Source organism: Oryctolagus cuniculus, chromosome 5 (genome assembly GCF_051225735.1).
Source record: "Oryctolagus cuniculus isolate XC-2025 breed Fujian yellow rabbit chromosome 5, ASM5122573v1, whole genome shotgun sequence".
NCBI lineage: Eukaryota > Metazoa > Chordata > Mammalia > Lagomorpha > Leporidae > Oryctolagus > Oryctolagus cuniculus.
Genome location: NC_142871.1, coordinates 115,344,714 through 115,368,990, shown reverse-complemented (window position 1 = coordinate 115,368,990; position 24,277 = coordinate 115,344,714). Strand labels below are relative to the sequence as shown.

At 38.8% G+C, this 24,277-nt stretch overlaps 2 protein-coding genes across 44 annotated transcripts in view; both read left to right on the top strand.

Annotated features, from left to right (window-relative positions):
- Nucleotides 1–24,277, top strand: part of MLIP (muscular LMNA interacting protein) — a 314,125-nt gene that overhangs the window by 89,216 nt on the left and 200,632 nt on the right. The gene's annotated exons all lie outside the window — the stretch shown is intronic.
- On the top strand, nucleotides 260–11,912 carry LOC100356196 (casein kinase I-like). The gene has a single exon (XM_051855611.3). It carries the CDS (start codon nucleotides 4,955–4,957, stop codon nucleotides 5,873–5,875), a length of 921 nt encoding a protein of 306 aa, XP_051711571.1. The 5' UTR covers nucleotides 260–4,954; the 3' UTR covers nucleotides 5,876–11,912.

Below are 24,277 nucleotides of genomic sequence, written 5' to 3'. Positions count from 1 at the left end.
GCGGCCATTGGAGGGTGAACCAACGGCAAAAGGAAGACCTTTCTCTCTCTGTCTCTCTCTCACTGTCCACTCTGCCTGTCAAAAAAAAAAAAAAAAAAAAAAAAAAAAGAAAGGTCTTCCTTTGCCATTGGTTCACCCTCCAATGGCCGCCACGGCCGGTGCGCTGCGGCCGGTGCACCGCGCTGATCCGATGGCAGGAGCCAGGTGCTTCTCCTGGTCTCCCATGGGGGTGCGGGGCCCAAGCACTTGGGCCATCCTCCACTGCACTCCCGGGCCACAGCAGAGAGCTGGCCTGGAAGAGGGGCAACCGGGACAGAATCCGGCACCCAGACCAGGACTAGAACCCAGTGTGTTGGCACCGCAAGGTGGAGGATTAGCCTAGTGAGTCACGGCGCCAGCCCCATGATTATATCTTGAGATATGAAACCAGTGAATTTTTACAAATATGTAACTAGATAGCTGGATCTCTTTTTAGGTTTTTGAAGTTTTGCTTTCCCCCAAATTCCCGAATGCTTTCTTCATTTCTCTTCGTCCTTTTTTTTTTCCCTTTTCCCCCTTAGATTGTTTTCAAATGGCTTTTCTTTGATCCTATTAATTTTTGTTTTATCTAACTGATGCCCCATTGTTTTTTAAAATTCAATTAGTGTATTTTTCAGCTCAAAGATTTATTTGATTATTTAAAATTATTCTTTCTTAGATAATTAAATTGTTTCTCTGTGCTATCTAAAAGCTCATCAAGTTTCCTTAAAACAGCTATGTTAAATTTTACACATGAGAATTTGCCTCCTGGTCAATTTATGGCACCTTGTTTTGTTTTTTTTTGGGTGAGGTCATGGTCCCCTGAAAGATCTTGATGTTTGTTTCTACATGATGTCATGTGCAATTTGAATGATCAGGTATTTTTCTTGCCCTTCATAATCTGGCTTCGTTTGTGCCTGTACTTCCAGAAATCCTAAGGAATCTGCTGATTTTCTTTAAGCCTGTGCCCACTGCTGCTAAATCACCACCAGATGACACCGTAAATTAAGATTTGTTATGAGTTTACTGGTGGTGTATTGTCACTGTTTCAGCACCTGAGGACGTCAGTATGTTATTCAAAATGAATTGGGTTAGTGTCTAAAATGAGATAGTCTGTTCCTACCAGCATCTATCTTGGGCCAGGATAGACTCAACTGCCTCAACCATAGTCAATGATCTGTGGTCTGGAGCTATGGAATTTTGCCTGGCTATGGACATCACTGTGGAGGCAATAACCCCAAATTTCAATTAAATGACTTGGTACCTGCCTCGTCTTTCTTTCTATAAGTAGATAATTATTCTTCCATGTTAATGCTGCCTGAAGTTGCAGAACAAAGGTAGTAAGCATTCCTGTGACCACCAACAATGCAATGGCAGATGACAGTCAGAGGTCACAGCCCACCAAGACCAGTGCAGCATGGGAGTAGGACCAACACTGCTATGGGCTTCTTATTGCTGTGGTAAACTCATGGCTGGAGACTGCTACAACCAGAAACATTTGATGCTATCTGGGCTATGTCTGATAGACTGGCACTACAGATGTCTACTTGGCATTGGGGTAAGTCCTGATACTCTATCCACTGGCCTGGGGGCAGAGCCTGCTAGGTTTTGCCCAGGGTTAAGATTTACCAGCCTGACACAGTTCTAAGACATAGTCTTGTGCCTCTTTCACCCTTCCTCTTCAGAGACTTGGGTCTCGTTCCTCAAATTCTTTATCAGACTGGGAGAGTGGTGGTGGAGGAAGTCCATGGCCAACCAGGCTAGTACTAGCTGAATCCACACCTGGGTCTTACAGCTTCTGAAGACTATGTAGGTTCTGGGGGGTTGGGGTGCATACTAGGCCCAAAGGAGGATGGCAATGATACAGGCAAAAACATGATTTTTTTTCTGTCATTAAAAGGTTTCTTCCTGATGATGAGGCAGATCTAGAGGCTTCATCTGTGAGTACTGACCTGGAGATAGGGTCTTTTGGACTCTATCTGGTGCTGGGTCTCACCCTGGCAGGTCTGGCGCATAGCTTCAAGCAAAATCCACTGATGATACAAGCCTGGGACCAGGGACTGTGAGTTTTACTAAGGTGGGCCTGATTATTGGTTTCAGTTCTAATGTCTGGACTGAATTCTTTCTTTCTCCCTTCCTGAGGCAGGAGGGTGAGGCATCACTTTCCCCAGTGCCATGCTTGGAGCTAGGAGAGGCAATTCTTTCATTTATGCCTGCTTTAATATATCTTTTCTTTCCTTTTTTTTTTTAAAAGCTTTGATTTATTTGAACAGCAGACTAAGAGAGAAGGAGAGACAGAGAAAGAGAGAGAGAGATCTCCCATCTGATGGTTCACTCCCCAAATGACTGCAATGGTTGGAGCTGGGCTAGGCCAAAGCCAGGAAACTTGAACTGTACGTGGGTCTTCCACATGGGTTTCAGAGGCTCAGACACTTGGGCTATCATTCACTGCTTTCCCAGGAACATTAGCAGGGAGCTAGATATGAAGTGGAGCTGCTGGGTCATAAACTGACACTCACATGGGATGCCAGCATTGCAGGCAGTGGCTAAACTCACTAAGCCATAATGCTAGCCCCTTTAATCTGTCTTTTCTTATTATTTTACTAAATACAGTAAACCAGATGTTGTCTCTCATCTGGCTTCCTTGGCTCTTGTTAAGGTGTCTTGGTATTTCACTAGCTGTTTTCATTTGGGTCTCTGTGGGGAAATAATTGCTGGGGTATTTTATTCAGCTACCATCTTACTCTACTCTTCTCTTTTTTAATAGAAAATTTTAAAAAATACGTGAGGAAAAGAAGACTTAGGAATATCTGAGAAAACAGTTTACATTAAGAGAAGTAACTCGTCTTCAGCATTAGTGAGTTTAACTGCATATATACACTGTACCATAGCTACTTCTCATCTCAGATTTTGGAGAATCTGCAACTAGCAAGCAGCTGATTATCAGGGGATCACTCTTACTATCTATATACCTGTCATCTATCATCTATCAATTTAATGTTCCCAAGACTCATGATTTAAAGAAATTTTTTTAGCATTATTTTACTCAAGTATTAGAAATTTTCCTTTAATGGGATGGCTTAAGAATAACCAATCAACATATAGAAACAACAGATAACACTTTAATATAAGATGCATTTTTTAAGATCTATTTATTTGAAAGGCAGATGACACAGAGATAAAGAAATCTTACATCTGCTAGTTTACTCCCCAAATAGCTGCAATGGCTGAGAATAGGCCAGGCCAAAGCTAGGAGTCAGGAACTTCATGCAAGTCTCCTACATGTATTTCAGGGGTCCCAGTACTTGAGCCATCTTCTGCTGCCTTCCCAGGTACATTAGCAGGGAGCTGGAGTGGAAGTAGGACAGTTGGGACTCAAACCATGTTGGTTTCACAAGTAGTGACTTAACCCAATGAGCCGTAATGCGTGCTTAAGACCTGTGATTTTTTTTTTTTTAACAGAAGGGAATTAAAGACTAAACATAGGCACCGTTGAAAGTGAGTGGGAGGCTATTCATTAGATCATTGATTCTAGCTCTTCTGGAACTAAGTTGTAAAATATTGGATGATGAATTTCTTTGTTCCTTGGCTTCCTAATCTGAAGAATAAGAGAAATAACTGTTATTAACTTCATGATTGTTGTGTTGCTAAAATAAATTTATATATTCATATTAAAGATTTACACAGAATAATGCCTTTCCTCATAATGATTTTGTTCTTATTGCATTGAAGTCACCTCTGTCTAAAAAAATCAAGGCTGGTGTTTTCCTATTCTTTGAAAGAAAACTTAGATGCATATTCCCAGATACTACTAAATGTACAAAAGGGATTTGGGCCAAGGATGAATATTAGTTAAATCATTATTTCTTCTCAGGTAAAAGTAATCACACAAGTCTTAACAACATGAAGGAATTTGAGAAAATAAAAGAATAAATAGAGACTTATGACATTCTCAATGAGGTTATAAAATCTGCTGTAAGGAAGATCCTTGCCATTCTGAATTGCTTTAGGCAGGTCAAACTCAGCCAGCAACTGAAATTGTTTGCTGTGATTTTGCAGTCTTCTACCTTCTTGCCCAGAGATTTCTCCCATGGGCAACTCAAATCCTCCCTGGAACATTTGCCTAGGCCACCTCTGTTCTACCTAGTAAATATAAATTTTCATTGACTCCTTTGCTCTTACATCAATCTTTTCACAAATTTAATCACTTTTATTAATTTTGAAATAATTTTTCCATGGTAGCAAATGAATTTGTGATTCCGATAACCTTATGAGTTGTATGTAGTCTGTTTTTGACTCTCAATTGGCAAATCCCTGAAATTTTTGGTTGTAATTAAAAAAAAATTTTAATGTTGTTAACACGTGTCCCTTTCATATCTTAGACATAGGAGTGCTTATCAGATTATTATATAAACCTTATTTAACAATTTTCTGGGCCATCCCATCACGACTAAGAGCCCAAGATACCTTTCCTGGCAGGCCTGGTGCCTTGCGGAAGTTGCTCCCCAGGCCTGGGCGCCTTCTGGGTGGGCTGCAGCGGGAGTAAAGAAGATGGCCGCCATGGTGCGGGGAGAAGAGTCCTTGTGGCAGGAGCGGGAGGCAGTGGTCCTCAGCATTTTGTTGTCTTCATTGTGCCCCCTTTTCAACCCGTGATGTCACTGAGAAAGCGAGGCGGCCGCGGCCGCCCAGAAACAAGTGGCCCAACCTAGTGACTGTCAGCACCCGTCACAAATGGCGGCCTGGCAAAAAACCCTGACTGCGCTCTGTGATTGCATTTCCCTTGGCCAATTCAGGGCCCTCTAAAGCAGGAAAAGGCCTCCGTTCTTCGCTTCCTGCTGTCCTTCTCCACAGCCTTCTCCACAGACAAGGCACAGAGGCTTCCGTCGTTCCCTCGGAAGTGTGGGGGCCTGGCCTCGGCCTCCATCTTTATCTCAGGATGGCGAGCAGCAGCGACTCCAGGGCCAAACTAATTGTCGGAGGGAAATATAAACTGGTCCGGAAGATCGGGTCTGGGTCCTTTGGGGACATTTATCTGGCGATTAACATCACCAACGGCGAGGAAGTGGCAGTGAAGCTAGAATCTCTGAAGGCCAAGCATTCCCAGTTGCTGTACGAGAGCAAAGTCTATAAGATTCTTCAGGGTGGGGTCGGCATCCCGCACATACGGTGGTATGGTCCGGAGAAAGACCATAATGCCTTGGTCTTGGATCTTCTGGGACCCAGCCTCCAGGACCTCTTCAGTTTCTGTTCAAGGAAGTTCACAATGAAAACTGTCCTTATGTTGGCTGACCAGATGATCAGCAGAATTGAATATGTGCATACAAAGAATTTTATACACAGAGACATTAAACCAGATAACTTCCTCATGGGCATTGGACGGCACTGTAATAAGTTATTCCTTATTGATTTTGGTTTGGCCAAAAAGTACCGAGACAACAGGACCAGGCAACACATACCGTACAGAGAAAATAAGAGCTTCACTGGCACTGCGCGGTATGCCAGCATCAATGCGCATCTCGGTATTGAGCAGAGTCGCCGGGATGACATGGAAGCATTAGGATACGTTTTGATGTATTTTAATAGAACCAGCCTGCCATGGCAAGGACTGAAGGCTGCAACAAAGAAACAAAAATATGAAAAGATTAGTGAAAAGAAGATGTCCACTCCTGTGGAAATTTTATGTAAGGGGTTTCCTGCAGAGTTTTCCATGTATTTAAACTATTGTCGTGGGCTGCGCTTTGAAGAAGTCCCTGATTACATGTATCTGAGGCAGCTCTTCCGCATCCTTTTCAGGACCCTGAACCACCAATATGACTACACATTTGATTGGACAATGTTGAAGCAGAAGGTAGCATAGCAAGTAGTCTCTTCCAGTGGGCAGGTTCAGCAGACCCACGGCCCCAAATTTCTAAGTATGAATTGTGGAGCAGAACAAGTGGATCATATGATCAGAACAGCATTTGTTTCTTCCCAAATCCAGAAATTTTAGTTTGCAACACTAGCTAGTGCTTGTGGACAACCATTTACTTGATGTAGAGGATTTAATTTCAATTTTAACTGGTTCTGGGTAGCATTGTGATTCTGATTATCAAGTATGTAGCATTGTGATTGTGAATATTAAGTGAGATAGTGAATCATGGTGTCTGGTTGTCTTGCATTTTTTCAAGTGGAAAAGATAACTATATGATTGATACAAATTGTTAGAGAAATTGTACATACACATTTTGTCTCAGTAAACACTTTGCATTTTGAACTACACTGCTTTGAGATCTCATTTCCAAAGAACGGCATGAAGAGTCTTCAGCCATACTTGTGATGGTTGGAAATTCTTACAATTGCACATTCTTAGGGTTTTAACACCCCTGGAATTTGCAAGCTGTTCCCTTAAAACATTCTTAAAATGACTGGCTTCTTGTGATCCTAGTATTTGACATATAAAAAGACACTGCCTACTTACCTATGATAAATTACAGCATCTAAAGTGAAGATTGGCATTTCTTTAGAAACATTTTATTTATCACAGGGAATTTAGTTAACATACTACAACAGAGTATGTATATTACTTAGATAAATGAATCACTGTGAACAACTATATAATCTGGGGTTTTGTTTTGAAATGGAAGCTTGTTTGATTAACAAGTTCATTAAAAACTAAAGTCAAAAACCCAGTTTTTCTGTTATTGATAAGTTGGTTTATTTTTATATATCCCTTTGTAAAATGCTGTTATACATGTCTTTGTTCACTTTATTATTTAAAAAATTATTTGCTTAAACTACAACTTTTGGATTATTAAGTCAAAATCTTAAACATTTATATATATGAGGATAAACCAGCTGTGCTCCTAAAAATAATAGGTGAATTTCTATTCCTATTAGATTAAATGCATGCAGGATATTTGGCTTATAAAACCCTTATTATCCTAATTCCTGAGACTGTGGAAAATAACTTGACCGAAGTAACTCAAATTGATGTATGAATAAATGATGGACTTTTCTCCCTCATTTTAGGGAGAAATTCTAAGTACATATGTTATATGTGTGCACACATTTGCTGCACAGCCTTCTGAGTGCTGGGGAGCAAATGAACTTTTCTGGGTATTTAGATCACACCATATAAAAAAAGTGCCAAATATGCTTAGTTAGGGAGGCTTGTCTAAGCAGAGTTTAGGTAGATACTGATTGAGTGAAGGCACTTGGTATCTCTTCCAGCATTGTACTAACTTAATGAGAAATTGATTGGCTTTGCAAATGAGTTTTATTTTCTCAAACGCTATATAATAAAAGCAGTGGGTTAGGTGCTGTGGAAACAACAGAGATCCTATGAGTATAAACCACCCACAGCCCTCAATGACTTCCTAGTCCAATAAGGGAGATAGCACATGATGACAAATCAATACAATGCTAACTAGCAAGTCATATTTCATCCAAAAAATGTGAGAGTTAAGTGGAGGATTACTTTGGTGAAGCAATGATTTACCTTAAATTAAAATATTCATCATGGGTGATATCCAGAGGGGAAAAATTGTGTTTTAATTTCAACTTAAGGGCTTATTTTTAAAACTAATTACTTAAGCTTTTCTGCCTTCTTCAGTGGCATTGACACATGAAAATAGTTGGGAAATCTTATGAATTTCCAACACCCTTGTGGAAAGCAAATGTATTGTAATTTACTAAAGGCATTTATGTATCAAGGCATAATCTCTTCTGGGGAAGAGGAAGGTGAAGATGAGTGTGAGAAACATCATGAATTTTAAAATTCATGAGTTGGCATTTGAACTTTAGTATGGTTCTAAGATTAATTCAGTATATTGCATGCATTTGCAGTTGAATTAAAGATTTTGAAATTGATGAAAAGAGAAAGAAATTGACTTTGACATACTGTTTGATATTGCCATCAATTAAATGCTCAGCAAGTTCAATTAAACACAGTGTAGAAATAAAACAAAGAGGGAAAATCTGAAATTGGCACTTTAATTACTTCTTTTAAAATTGCCTCCAATTAACTTTCAGCATCTTTTCTAGAGTGCTTAAAGTAGCAGATTCTTTAGAATAGAAATAAGTGTGGTTTCTTTACTATCATTACCTCATTAAAATCAGTATCTAGAATTAGATTTGATCACTTTATCCAAGTTAAGGCTAAATTTATTTCTCTCTTTTAAATAGCCAACCAACATTTTGAGTTCTCTTAGGTTGAAGTTCATTGCCTGAAGTGGATTCTGTATTTTAATATTCACAGCACAAAGCCATGAAACTTAAAAGTTGTTTTGTTTATACCTTTTTGGCAGAGATGAAAGAAATTCAGGAATCATAAAACACTGGTATTTTCAGTACAGTAATCAGGACAGGATTCAAGTGATAGAATTTAATTTTTATGTAGTTTGTGCCAAGATGCTACTTACACACATCCAAGCCAAGGGTGAAAATCCAGATCTCAACTGGGATAGGGATTCCCAGGCCCTCCCTGGTATTCAAAGTTGGGATTTATAGCAGCCAGGTGATTTCCTGGGAACTTGTATCTGATTCTTTTTTTATGTTGGCTTCTTTCATTTCCTCAGAAGAATAGTTTTGCCATGTGACTGGAAATTGGTTACCAGTGGCTACAGATTTTATGTTTTTTAAAAGATATGTTTGGGGGCCAGCACTGTGGCATAGTGGGTAAAGCTGCCACCTGTGATGTTGGCACTCCATATGGGCACTAGTTCGAATTTCAGCTGCTCTATTTACAATCTAGCTCCTTGCTGTTTTGCCTGAGAAAGCAGTGGAAAATGGCTCAAGTCCTTGCACTGCTATACTAACATTGGAGACCCAGATGAAGCTTCTGGCTCCTGGCTTCCACCTGGCCCATCCTTGGCCTTTGAAGCCATTTGAGAAGTGAACCAGTGGATGGAAGACATCTCATTTTCTCCTCCTCTCTCTCTGTAACTCTTTCAAATAAATAAATAAATATTTTAAAAAGAGATATGCTTGTTTATTTGAGAGGCAGGGAGACTGCAAGTGAGAGAGATTTCCCATCTACTAGTTCACTTCTCAAATGCCTGCCTCTGCTAGGGCCATGCTGGGCCATGTCTGTGGCAGGAACCTGATTATTTTGGCTATCACCTCTACCTCCCAGGGTCTGCATTAGCAGGAAGCCAGAGTTATGTGGAAAGTTGCATATTGAGCAGTGTCTTAACTGGTCCTTTATGTTCATACCATCACCTATAGCAATCTAGGTGGCACTTCTTACTAGTGTGTTGGTACCCAGAATATAGAGATGCATATGATAAGTCACTTCATGGTCAATGTTGCTCCAAATTTCTAAGACTCATTAGGGCAGGTGTTTGGCCCAGGGGTTAAGACACTGCTTGGAATGCTTGCACCACTTATCAGGGTGCTTGTGTTTGAGTCCTGGCTCTGCTCCTGATTCCAACCTTATACTAATCAGTTCCCTGGAAGACAGCAGGTAATGGCTGAAATAGTTGGATCATTGCTACATGTGGGAGACCTGGATTGAGTTCCCAGCTCTTGGCTTCAGCCTCTCCTCTTCCCCCTCCACCAATCCCTCTTCCTCAACCTGTTTGCCTTTCAAATAAGTGAATAAAAATTTATGCAAATTAGTCCCTGTGTTTCCAGGTCTGCAACCCAGGGTCACAACTTCACTCAAGGTTAACTTTATTTTTTGTATGCTTTTATTTATGTATTAGAGGTATAAGAGGTATATTTGTATCTTCTTAAGATAGTTTTGTGTTTGTTCAGAGAATCTTTTCCATATAAATTAAGTGGACTTATCTTTCTCATTGAATGTTTATGGATAATAGAACAAATATATTCACATATACACACATTTAGCTGTGGGGTTTTTACAGTTTCTTGATGATGAAAATAATGTTTCTTATTTCAAAAGTAAAGTACTGCAAACTTTTAAGAAAATATGTCTTTTAAAAAACTTTAAAATGAGCTGTATTTTATATACAATTTCTTAACTTTGTTTGCTGTTTTCCCCTTATCCCTTAGTTTTGGGGATATATGACTCAAATGATTGTTTGGTATTGAATGTTAAAGGTTGGGCCATACCTGATATCTATGCATGACTGTTTCATTGTTTACTGATGCAGCTATCCAACTTACCCTGTAAGTCATTCTCTCTGTCTCACTCATCACATTTGTTGCTCCTCCTTTAGATTTCTCAAAGACTTAGTACCATGGTGGATCTAGTACTATACTCCCAATCCACAGTGATTGATGTCCTAAATTACTAAGTTAGATTGCTTTAAGCATAGATTCTCTGCTAACATGTTGGCCACGATGACATATGAAGTGTATCCAGCTAATGATTTCCAGGCTTATAGCTTATGTAATGTGCCTGTGGAACTATGTTGATGCTTTTATTCCTGGAAAAAGCAGGGCATGTCAAATTTATTACATGCAAAATTTGTCTTCTAACCTAGAGGAACCTTTTCCATAGTTATAATGATATCTTGTGATCCTTTGCTATCCTGGTAAAAAAGAAAATAAATATAATAAATGAACTCACCATATAAGGCAGGGCTTCCCAAACTTTTCTGAGCCATACACCCTTTGACTTCTTGTAGGAGTCTGGTTCCCTTTTTAGCATTCTATTTTTATGTATATATTATAAAATATATACACAATAAAGTAAACTACTTACATTGAAATGCAGGTGTTAGCATTAAAAATAAAGAAATAAAAATACATACTTCATTATTCATATATTAAATAACAAAATTCAGTTAGTTCTAATAACCTGTATTTTTCAAAATAGTGATGATAACAAGTGATATTTTGCTGTATCTGTACTATTTATAATGTGACAAAAATTTATATATGATTTTTGTACATATCAAAGTCACAGATAGTGCTAAGTCTGTAGTGGTTGATTTATTATATTCATAAATGAATGAAGAAATGAATTTCATGTGGAGATTAATAAGAACAAAATGTAATAGTTTCCACTTATGGGCCATTTGTTTTATACGCATGGATCCATTAGATGGAATGAAGTTGAAAACTTTGGATCGAGTTAAGGGGCACTATTATAAAATCTTAATGATTGAATATATTGCTTCTGTCATAGGTTTTTCATTTTTATTTTTTGGAGGGGATTTATTTTTATTTGAAAGTCAGAGTTAAAGACAGAAAGGGAGTGATAGAGATCTTCCATCTGCTGGTTCACTCCCGAGATGGCCACAACAGTCAGGGCTGGACCAGGCCGAAGCCAAGAGCCAGGAGCTTCTCCCAGGTCTCTACATGGGTGCTAGGGTCCGAAACACTGGGGTCATCTTCCACTGCTTATCCTAGATCATTAGTAGGGAGCCGAATTGGAAGCAGAGGAGCTGGGACAGGAACCGGGATGCTGATGCTTGCAGGTGGCAGCTTAACCTGCTGTACCACAAAGATATTTCTTTCTGGTTTTTGCATTTTTTTAAAAAAAAGACCTTCAGGTTTCCTTTTTGGACACTATGAGAAACAGTGACTTGATCAGCCCTTGTCCTGACTGTTGATGTACAACTTAATACTTTATCCTTTTTAGTATTTTTTTTTGTTCTACTTGAGACTATTGGTTGAACTCTGTAATTAACACACAATTATTCTTAGGTGTTTAAATTTTAACTGAAAAGTGATCCCTGTTAGATATAAGAGTGGGAATAAGAGAGGGAGGAGATGTGAGATGTACAGTTTGGCACATGCTCAATTGGACTTGCCCCAAATGGTAGAGTGAGAAACATACCAGGGGTTTCCAATACAATCCCATCAAGGTGGCATGTACCAAGGCCATCTCACTAGTCCTAGTGCTCAATTTCAGTTCACAATTGATCACACTGATAGGTCTAAGAGTCAAAGGGATCACACAAACAAGACTAGTGTCTGCTAATACTAACTGATAGAATTAAAAAGGGAGAGAACGATCCAACATGGGAAGCGGGATACACAGCAGACTCAGAGAATGGCAGATGTCCTAAACAGCACTCTGGTGTCAGAATCAGCCCTTAAGGCATTTGGATCTGGCTGAAGAGCCCATGAGAATATTTTAGGCATAAAAGCCAAGACACTCTGGCAAAAAAAACCCAAACAAACAAAAAACAAAACAAAACAAAAAAAAACAAAACCAACCTAAATGAAAGATCTCTGTAAGTGAGATCCCAGTGGGAAGAATGGGCCATCAAAGGAGGTACTTTTCTCTGAAGTGAGGAGAGAACTTCCACTTTGACTATATAATCGGGGCTGGTGCCGTATCTCAATAGGCTAATTCTCCGCCTGCGGCACCCACACACCAGGTTCTAGTCCTGGTCGGGACACCGGATTACGTCCCCATTGCCGATATTCCAGTCCAGCTCTCTGCTGTGGCCCGGGAGTGCAGGGGAGGATGGCCCAAGTCCTTGGGCCATGCACCCACATGGGAGACCAGGAGAAGCACCTGGCTCCTGGCTTTGGATCAGCGCAGTGTGCCGGCCGCAGAGCGCCAGCCACAGTGGCCATTGGAGGGTGAACCAACGGTAAAGGAAGACCTTTCTCTCTGTCTCTCTATCACTATCCACTCTGCCTGTCAAAAATAAATAAATAAATAAATAAGATCGGAGTCGGCGAATACAAATGGCTTCCATAGCCTTGGCAACTCATGACAAGAGCCTAGGGAGATTACTGACGCCGTAAACAAGAGTGTCAATTTGTTAAGTCAACAACAGGAGTCACTGTGCACTTACTTCTCATGTAGGATCTCTGCCCTTAATATGTTGTTCAATGTGAATTTATGCTATAACTAGTACTCAAACAGTATTTTACACTTAATGTTTCAGTGTGGGTGCAAGTTGTTGAAATCTTTACTTAATATATACTAAATTGATCTTCTGTATATAAAGATAATTGAAAATATATCTTGATGTGAATGGAATGGGAGAGGGATCGGGAGATGGGAGGGTCACAGGTGGGAGGGAAGTTGTGGGGGGGGGGAGCCATTGTAATCCATAAGCTGTACTTTGGAAATTTATAGACAAAGTCATAGTCAAAATGGAAGTTCTCTCCTCACTTCAGAGAAAGTTACCTCCTTCTTTGATGGCCTGTTCTTTCTACTGGGATCTCACTCACAGAGATCTTTCTTTTTCTTTTTTTTTTTTTTCCACAGTGTCTTACAACCCACTTAAGAGATCGGCCAAGGACCTCAATAGACATTTTTCAAAAGTGGAAATCCAAATGGCCAACAGACACATGAAAAAATGTTCAGGATCACTAGCAATCAGGGAAATGCAAATCAAAACCACAATGAGGTTTCACCCCACCCAAGTTAGAATGGCTCTCAAGCAGAAATCTACCAACAATAGATGCTGGTGAGGATGTGGGGAAAAAGGGACACTAACCACTGTTGGTGAGAATGCAAACTGGTAAAGCCACTATTTAAGTCTGGAGATTCCTCAGAAACCTGAATATAACCCTACCATACAACCCAGCCATCCCACTCTTTGGAATTTACCCAAAGGAAATTAATTTGGCAAATAAAAGAGCTGTCTGCACCTTAATGTTTATTGCAGCTCAATTTACAATAGCTAAGACCTGGACCCAACCCAAATGCCCATCAACAGTAGACTGGATAAAGAAATTATGAAATATATACTCTATAGAATACTATACAGCAGTAAAAAACGAAATTCTGTCATTTTCAGCAAAATGGAGGAATTTGGAAAACATCATGCTGAGTGAAATAAGCCAGTCCCAAAGGGACAAATATCATATGTTCTCCCTGATCGGTGACAGCTAACTGAGCACCAAAAAGGAAACCTGTTGAAGTGAAATGGACACTATGAGAAAGAATGACTTGATCAACCCTTGTCCAGACGGTCGAAGAACAACTTAATACTTTATCCCTTTTAGTATTTTTGTTGTTGTTGTTCTATTTAATACTATTGGTTGAACTCTTTAGTTTACACACAATTATTCTTACGTGTTTAAATTTAACTAAAAAGTGATCTCTGTTAAATATAAGAGTGGGAATCACATAAACAAGACTAGTGTCTGCTAATACTAACTGATAGAATTAAAATGGAGGGAATGATCCAACATGGGAAGTGTGATACACAGCAGACTCATAGAATGGCAGATGTTCTAAACAGCACTGTGGTATTTATTTATTTGAAAGTCAGAGATACATAGAAGGAGAAGGAGAGGGAGAGGGAGAGGGAGAGGGAGAGGGAGAGGGAGAGAGAGAGAGGTCTTCCATCTACCAATTCACTCCTCAATTGGCCGCAATGGCTGGAGCTGCACAGTTCCGAAGCCAGGAGCCAGGAGCTTCCTCCAGGTCTCCCATGCAGGTACAGGGGCCCAAGGACTTGGGCCATCATCTACTGCTTTTCCAGGCCATAGAAGGAGCTAGATTGGAAATGGAGCAGACGGGACTCAAACTGGTACCCTAATGGGATACCTGCACTGCAGGCAGTGGCTATACCTGCTATGCCACATTTGGTTTGCCTTTCTAGAGCAAAAATGGTGTCAAAGTTATAACATCTTTGTCTTCTGATGGCTCCCATGTTCTCACTTAAAAAGGAAAATATCTTTTGATTATAGTACAGGTATCTTAATTGTCTTTCTGAAAGATTAATAATTTTGATAGTTTGGGTTAAGGAGATTTGCATGCAAATGAAAATCGCTGGGCTTAGCTTCATTTATGCAAATTAAATGATATGCCTTTTTGTCTATTGTTCATAGTGGAAACTTCTGCATATCACAAGGCATTTACCAGCTGTGTGAACAGAGTTGACGCAGAGAATGAGGCCAAAAGTGGGGACATCCATCCTGAGTTGAAAGCCCAACTGGGTCATTTGTTAGTCATGCTACCTTGGGCAAATATTAAGATCCCTTGTGTATAAAACAGAATAAAATAATACAGAGCCTGTATGCTTGTGAGGGCTTGGAAACACTGAACTGAATTAAACCACCTGGTGCACAGAAAGTGATCAATAAATGGAAGTTTATGATAGGCAGAAATTCCTAGACTTGCTTAAAAATTCTATATTTTCTCACTTCTTTATTTGCAAAAGAACAGCAGCTATATTCATTTGGAAAAATTCCTAAATCATTTAATGATAATTAGGAAAACTCCTGTGTGTGCCTTGTTAATGAATTTTCATCAAGGTGACCTTTGCTTATTTTTCCTTGCTTTTCCATGCTTTGTCAAGGTGAATTTGTGACTGAAATTTTATAGCTTTACCAATTTGATCAAATCCTTCATAGATAAGATTGCTATTGTAAATCTGGCAAATGTTAAAAATCCCTACAAGTATCCCTATCACATACCTTTTACTCAATAAATATTAGTAGTTATTATTAGTAACTAATATGTAGAGATTCTATCATATGTGCTTTCAGATTATAAATGTTTAAAAAAATGAAAATGCTATTTTTCTGAGGATGACTTAAATGGTTCTATAGTTAGGATGTGGGTTAAATTATTGCCTCAAAGATATCTCACAAAGAGCTATTTCTTCTTATACATGACCTCCTAGTTACCTATGCCATCAGTGTAGTTTTCCCAGTGACTGAGAGCCTGGTGTTTTGGGAATATGCATTTCAATTTTTATTCCAAGCTCTTGCCCCAACAGAGATAAGAATTCAAAGTAGAAGCCTAAGTACAGTACAGAAGTGAGAGCAGGATTTATTTATAGTGAGATAGATATATACATTAATGAATGAGTATGGGTAACCTATCCTGGAGAGATACCTGTCATGAGTGGGCCAGAAAATTGCCTATGAGGAGAGGATGAGAAAAGGACAGAGAGAAGGGCCAACAGAAAGGGCAAGAAGCCAAAAAGGCAAAAGGGTTGCTCACTTGTGATAGCATATTTTATGGGATAGGCGGTGATCCCCTAATGGAATAGACAAATGGGCAGTGTTTGGGCTGGGTTTAGTGTTTTGGGGCGTTTCATGGCATCTCCATTTGGAGTTTAACTTCCACATTGCCCTCATGATGCCTTCTCCTTCCGGATGCAGGACAGGCAGGTGCATAATGAGGAGGTTGGCGTACTAGATTGACATGTAAGGGGGTAAAGTTATAGTGCAGAGCTGTGTAGAAATTGTGAAAAATCTTTCAACTCATTTATTCCTACCTACCTTTCTGCCTATTTCCTTTATATCACCTCACACTAAAGCTGCTGCCTCCAAGAAATTACTCTGCAAGGTAACATCCCAGAGGTGAGTCCACAAAACCAACCCAAGACTTTCCTTTGTTTACCTGAGTTTAGTTTCACTATACTTAAAAGAAGAGATTTGAATCTGTATATTTCGTGAGTACAGAGCCATGTGATTTTGTTTTAATGGTTAAATTACGATACAAAGTGCATGAAGAAGTCAGAGTGGATCCTGATTAAGACTGTTGTTCAATATTAAGGAAAATTATGTCAGTGATTTTTAGCCTTCTAAAACCTACTGCTCTGTTAAGAATCAGAATGATACACTTCATGCATTTCCGATCTCTTCGGAGAATTATTTACCTCTCTCAACCAACTCCCTTCCTCCCCTTTCCCCATAAGCTTGGAATGAAAGGCATCGGTTGGGGTGCAGAAAACCTAAACTCCCCCTGACCGTAATTCCATTAACCTTCCCAAAGGTACCCCAAAGAAACATAAATCTAATTATGATGACTATGCAAAATTGGCAATGTGTAAACAATATACAGGTCCAGTTCAAACCAGATTAATGTTTCTAGGCTCTGGCTACATAGAGGAGCACTTAATGGCTTCATTGCTTGTCTTTCCACAAGTGTAGCAGGGAAAAGTTCAGAACAGTGATTTGGAAAGACTATTGGATCCTGCTTCCGCAGCACTGGGTGCCACATCTAGGTTTAATTAATAGAAATTGAATGTAATGCAAAAATTTTCTGCAATGAGGTATATCTATAATCAATGTTTGCATGATTTCCTGTTGGAAATTGAAAGCAGTCCAGATAGATTGTCTCTGGGAGGCTTTTTTCCAAGCTTCAAAGAATAAATTTTGCATAGCTTCCTGGAGGCATCACCAAAATGGAAGCCTGGATACAATTTCATCTAAACAGACTTGCACAGTAAATGTGTATCTCGTATGTTCCTGAAATGTGATATAACAGCTGATCAGGGGGACTGATTGGTTTTGTGTTTGACTCGATTTATGCTAGGAGTGAAGGTGGGATTTGTTAGAGGCTAGAATTTTGATGATTTTTAGTTGTAAAAAAGAAAAAAAAGTAGAAAGTATTCAAACTGTATCACTAATCTGATTCTTATAATGAGTTGGCGACTATTTCCTCTCTTTCATTTAATAGGCGTAAAGAACTGAGTTGAATCATCTGCTCAGAATGCCTAAAGCCTGCAGATAAATAGAGAGCCATTTTCTTTAGATTTACTGTTTGTGTTGCTTTGCTAGGCATTTTTATGTTGACCATGTTTTAGATTTTATTTCTGTCTGGTATACAAAGTCTAAATTATTGAGGCTGCCATACTGCCCCAAATAAATCCAATTTAGCCCCAGTGGAGAGATAAATACACTTGGTTGTTAGTAAATTTCTTTTTAGAACAGAGATTGGTAAATTGTTCTATATAATGTCAGGTGGTCAATATTTTTGTCTTTGCTGGCTATGACTACTCCACCCTGCTTTTGTAGCAAGAGACATATGTAAATAAAAGGATGTGACGATGTTAGATAAAACTTCACTTTCAAAAGTAAGTGGTGGGCCAAACTTGTCCTTGGACTTTAGTTGCAGATCCTGGATTTAAACCATTATTTGCAAATCTAGAAAAAATAGACAAAAGTAAGGCCTTCATTATTTAAAATAATTATTAGGTATATAATCTTGCTTGCGATATATACCACTTTTTCACTTAAACTTAAAATTCACTTTTGTTCTTAAAGAAGTATAGAGGTTTGGAGTCGGGTTCTGTAGTGTGGTGGGGAAAACCATTGCCTGCAGCATTGGGTTCCCACATGAGCAATGATTCACATCCCACTGTGGCCATTGGGGAGTGAACCAGTGGATGGAAGATCTCTGTCACTTCCTCTCTCTGTGTAACTCTAATTTTCAAATAAATAAAGCAAATCTTAAAAAAAAGAAGCATACTATAAAGCTTATCAAGATCATTGCCTTGCAGAAAATGGCTCTGGACATATGTTTTCTCACTACACATATAGTTGAATTATGAGGTGCTTGTTACCATTTTTGATGAGAACACAGCTTTACATGCCTTTACATGCCGGCCAAAATGAACAGTTTTCTATATCTAAAATTCACTTTGCTGTGGTCCACGTTGTTCTTACTTTTCTCAGTAATTTAATTGAAAAATAGAATAATGACTGCAATAGGTTGTATGTCCAGAAGAACTACTGTCATTTTGGAAGAAATGTTTCAACTATCCTCATTTAGCTTTACTGATAGGGGTTCTTTGTGTTATCAAAGCTGCCATCTTTGATACACCTGCTATTTCTCTCTGTCATCAATTAGGTTAACAGTGTTTGAAAATGGATTTGCAATCAACTAATTTTCTCTATTTTCTACTTTAAAAATTGTGTTCTTAAAACATCGCACTAGTAGTAAGTAGCCCAAGTAGCTCTCCAACACTTGTTATAGTCTTTGCAGAAGGCACAGAATGTATTGCTAGAGTTAGCAAATAAAAACATGTAGGGGGGGGCCAATAACATCTGAATTTCAGATAAATGACAATAATTTTTAGTATAAATATGCCATACAAAATATTGGGGACATACTTATACACTATTTGATGAGACATAATTGTGCTACAAATTTATTTGGTGTTTTTCTTAAATTGTGCTGTAGTAAATGGAGTTTTCACTAGACAATATATATTATATTGAGTACTACTGAAGTTTACGGATATAAATACTTCTAGCAGATACTCCTCACTGGTGAATCTGTCTTGGTGAGTGCCTCTTCCTATGCCATGTTGCTGACCGGGCTAGATTTGAGTCAGGCAAGCAAATATCTCTTTAATGCAAACAAGGGGAGAATGCATTCATAGTGGGAGCTCTGTTTTCCTAATTCTTAATACACAGGAAAGGTTTAAAATGATTGTTAGAGTGTATTTTACATTTTAGTGATAATTTATTTTTGCTATTTCATTCTAACTTTATATTATTTGGAAATTAGGGGGAAAAAGAAAATATTCTAATAATTATCCATAGAAAGCTATTGTAGACGTTTTCCACATGTATGTCTTACAATGTTATTTTCCCCTTTCATTTCTAAATAAATGGGCTTGATTCCTCTTCCTTCTTGCAGTATGAAGTCCAAAAGCAAGTAATCTCTTGTTCCGCATGATTCCATTGATGGATCCTCAATCAACTTTCTGGTTCTCTTACTTCATCTTGTTATGTTATTTCATCTCGTTTTATCAATTGCCCCCTTGACTGAATTACTTCGAATACCACTAACACAAAAGAGTTAAGTGGAGTTGACATTTGGTGAAGGTTGGAGAGTTAGTGGAGGTTGATTGCCTCACAGGACATGCTCTCCCTAGAGTTTCTCTGGAATCATCCGCAGTGGGGCTCTTGCACTTGAGCTGCAGCCACCTGAGATGTTGTAGCTCCAAGCCCACAGCCCTCCCACAACACCTTAACTGTTTGGTCCCTCTGCTCCTCACTGCAGAGCCCTGCCACACCCTTCCCCTGGTTGCCTTTCCTTCCTGTGCCTTCTCTAGACTCAAACTGAAAATTCACATTACTTTATCATTTATCATAGACTATTTGTTTAACCCTTCTCCTTGCTCCTTATCCTGGAGGCTTTTCCTAGGGATCTTACCCCTACTCAGACAAAACAAATTTACATATACAATTGGTTTATAAACATGTAAATACCACATTTCCCCCTAGTCCTAGGAATGTCTGAACCTTCTTTCTTTATCATAGAAAGGGGTTGGCAACTGATTAAACCTCATTAATTTGATATTGTACTAAGCTCTTTAAATGTCTACATTCTTATCTTTACAATTATTTAATTTTGTATTTAATGTCAAAGAACTAAGATTTGAAAATATTTGTAATTTGTTGTATTCACTATCTCATAGCAGTGTCATTTTATATTTATGTTTAATGTATCCACATAATAAAAAACAGACTTTTCTGAAGAAATTTGTATATATAAAATTCATAGTATATTAATAGACACAGTATAACATACATATAATACATTATAGCTTAGTACTAAAACCATTTACCCAAAGAAACAGAAGTAAATGTGAAAGTACAGTTATTTTCTTTTTCACCAATTTTACCAATCTGGGGAAATACTTCCTTCATCTCCAGGTCTCCCTATGGGTTAAAGAATATTTATTCTCCTCTTTTTATACTTCATCCTCCTACCTTCTTCACTGTGAGATCACAGTTTTCTTTCTTTTTTAAACAAGATTTATTTATTTATTTGAAAGTCATTTACAGGGAAGGTGAGAGAGAGAAAGAGAATGAGAATCTTCCATATGCTGATTCACTCCCCCAGAGGGCTTGGATGGCAAGGGTGAGCCAAGCTGAAGCCAGGAGTTAGTCATTTTACCTGGGTCTCCTATCAGCAGGGAGCTGGAGTGGAAGTGGAGTAGCCAGATACCATATGCAATGCCATATTTGTAAACGAGAGCTTTATCCGTTATGCCAGAACACTGGTCCCTCTTTTCTTTTTTTTAAGATTCATGATCTTGTGATTCTGGCTGAAGTTTCCTTCAAGATGCAGCCAAGGCCCATTTTATTTTATTTTGTTTTATTTTTCATATGCGCCGTTTTACCTCCTGATCTCCTCTGGCACCCTCTGTGATAATGTGTTACTTTGGTTGCTCTTGTTTAGGTAACTTGTGTTTCTGGGGAATTCCTGCATGCAACCTTTCTTCGTTTGCTGTGCGTGCAACACAGGAGGTGTTCAATAGGTATGTGTTGACTGCACTGATGAACACACTGCATGGAGGAGTCAATGGAATGATACCATTTCTTTCTCAGGCTGTGTCCTGTTGGACACACTGGTATGGTCAGGCATTACTTCATACCACCAAAAACATTTGCCTTGAAAGCCAGTTGCTCTCAAACAGCTTAATGTTGTGGAAGAGCAAGGTTCAAGGTGGGTGGGGGGAGGTCGTCTCTTTCTCATCCTAAGACACCATTCCTGGCAGTGAAAATTAGGGCCTTCAATGCTTGTGCAAATTACATAGAGTACTTAGACTTTCAGTTGGAAATAAGCAAGTAGAAAAGGAATGGGGCCGGCGCAGTGGCTCAATAGGCTAATCCTCCACCTTGCGGCGCCGGCACACCAGGTTCTAGTCCCGGTCGGGGCGCCAGATTCTGTCTCGGTTGCCCCTCTTCCAGGCCAGCTCTCTGCTGTGGCCAGGGAGTGCAGTGTAGGATGGCCCAAGTGCTTGGGCCCTGCATGCGCATGGGAGACCAGGAGAAGCACCTGGCTCCTGGCTTCGGATCAGCACGGTGCGCAGGCCGCAGCAGCCATTGGAGGGTGAACCAGTGGCAAAGGAAGACGTTTCTCTCTCTCTCTCTCACTGTCCACTCTGCCTGTAAAAAAAAAAAAAAAAAAAGGAATGGAACCTGTAAATGAGTGGTTGGGTCACATGTTTTTTATTAGGAAATTCTGACACTTGGACTTCGCCCTAGCAGATTTTTTTTTAGCTAACATCTTTGTATTCAGAACAGCATTATCTTTCAAATCAGAGACATAGAATATTCTCAGATATGTTTTCCAGAATGTGAACACTTTCCATATTGGTTACAGAATCCCAAAGTAGTATAAAACACTTTAGATAATACATTTTCTAGGTAAGGCGATCAGTTAGCGTGTAAGTATTAGAATTAGTAGATCTGGGATGCTGATGGATAGCTAAGCTGTCCAACGAGTCACTGAACTTCAGAGCATTCTAAGGTATCTTTACCTTCTTGAGCAAAGCAAAGCATCAGGTTGATGTGTGAGTAGGTGTGCAGCAGAGACCATCTTTTCTGTCATTTATTCTCAATGCTCTGTGAGAATAAAGGATCCTCATGCAGCAAGAAGCAGAATTGTAATTCTGTTATTAGGCTTGTAATTTTATATCTATCCCCAGCAAAGAGTATTTCTCTTCCCTTACCTATGTGGGGAATCTTAATGTAACCTAATATTTTTATTAATCTTGAATATGATGAAAATTTTCTTGCTTAGCTCTTCCAAATAACCAGTATATAAGCATATATGTGTTTATTTCTGTGAATACTTCAAAAAATTCATGGAAAAATGAGATTAAAAGATAACTTTATCTTTGCACAAAAATTTTTGAAACCCATGCATAATTTTTTTGTGTTTTACATTTTCCACTAATTTTTAGAGACATCTCAGATGAATGAATTTCAATAATCTTTTGCACCAAAATAAACTTATCTTTTAATTACATTTTCCATGAACTTTTTTTTGATACCCACAATGACTGGTATTCATTGTATCCATTTTAATTTCGGTGTTACTTATCTATTTATCTTTACATAGGGACAGATTGCTCCTTTGCCTGCATTTCTGTTGTACTTTTGACCTTTTATTATTATTTAAAATATTTCAGACTTAGGAATAGGACAAATAGTGAATTTTCAATATTAAATGAAACTTCCTTGTGTATTACTCCCTATCTCATTTTCCTCAACTTTCTCAGAATTTACTATGCCATGTTTTATAATTCTCATGAGCATTTTTATATTACTATATATATAAGCATCTATAACACACAGGGCATCATGGCCATTATTATCTTAAAATTATATGGATTTTGCACGTTATGTTTCTGATATACAGGTATTGTAATGCACATAATCTAGGTAATTTAGCTTTGTACTATTTCACTGGATAGTTATATCAATAAATTTTTCTATTCTCCTATTGATGAGCATTGAGATTATTTTCTTCTTGTTTTCTTCTTTTCTTCTATTGCAAACCATTAATCAAATACTCACGTACATGGTTGCTAGGTATGGAATTGCTGGGTCATGGGATGTGTTCATAGTCACATTTCTAGGATATTACCAAATTACTCTCCAGTGAGATTACCAATGTATAATCCTTTTAGCTATATGTGACATTACCTCTCACTCCACATTCTTGCTAGCATTTCGTATTACGGCTTTGGTAGCTAGGAAATAATATTTCATTATAGTTTTAACTATTCTTTTTTCCTTGATTTTTCTCCTTAAATGATTTGCTAAGTATTTTTAACTGAATTATAGAGCATTTAAGTATATTTTTGAATTATAACTTTTTCTTTGATTATATATACAGCAGACATCTTCTTGGGACCAGCGTTGTGGCTTAGGGGGTAAAGCCACTGCCTGCAATGCTGGCATCCCATATGGGCACAGCTGCCCCACTTCTGATCCAGCTCCCTGCTAATGGCCTGTGAAAAGCAGCAGAAGATGGCTCAAGTGTTTGGGCCTCTGTCATCCATGTGGGAGACCTGAAAGAAGCTCCTGGCTCTTGGCTTCAGCCTGGCCCAGCTCTGGCCATTGCAGCCACTGAGGAGTGAACCAGTGGATGGATTATCTCTCTCTGTCTATCCCATTTTCTCTTTAACTCTTTCAAATAAATCTTTAAAAAAATATATATTCTTGCCATTAGTATGGCATCATTTTTTAAGATTTATTTTATTTATATGAAATGCAGAGTTACAGAGAGTCAGAAGCCGAGAGAGAGAATCTATCTATCTTCCATCTGCTGGTTTGCCTCCCAGATGGCCACAGCAGCCGGAGCTGGGCCAGGTTGATGCCAGAATCCAGGAGCTTGGAGCTTGGAGTTTGGGTCTTCCATGTGAATGTCTGGGTCCCAAACACTTGTGCCATTTCTGATACTTTTCTTAGGATATTTTCAGGGAGCTGGATCAGAAGTGGAGCAGCCAGGATTTGAACCAGTGCCCATATGGGATGCCATCACTGCAAGTGGCAGGCTTTACCTGCTGCGTCACAATGCTAGCCCCTAGCACAGTGTCTTTATATATTTCTAGGTGTAATGTTACATGTTTATTTGTCTCTTTTTCTCATATGATTATAAGTGGTAGCAGAAATACATGTTTTCACTTTTATTTCCTCAATTCCTGTCATATAGATGGTATCCAGAAAAGTTACTTGAATTAACTTGAGTGTGTCACTTAATGTCGAAACTATTGTAAATTGGAGTATTTAAAGTTTCCTGCTTGCAGGCCTTTCTATCAACCCTTAAGAGTGACAACCAGATCAGATTAGGCCCTCTTATTAACTTATAAAATACAGCTTCCTGTAAAATCCAGGCAGAATTTCTCTT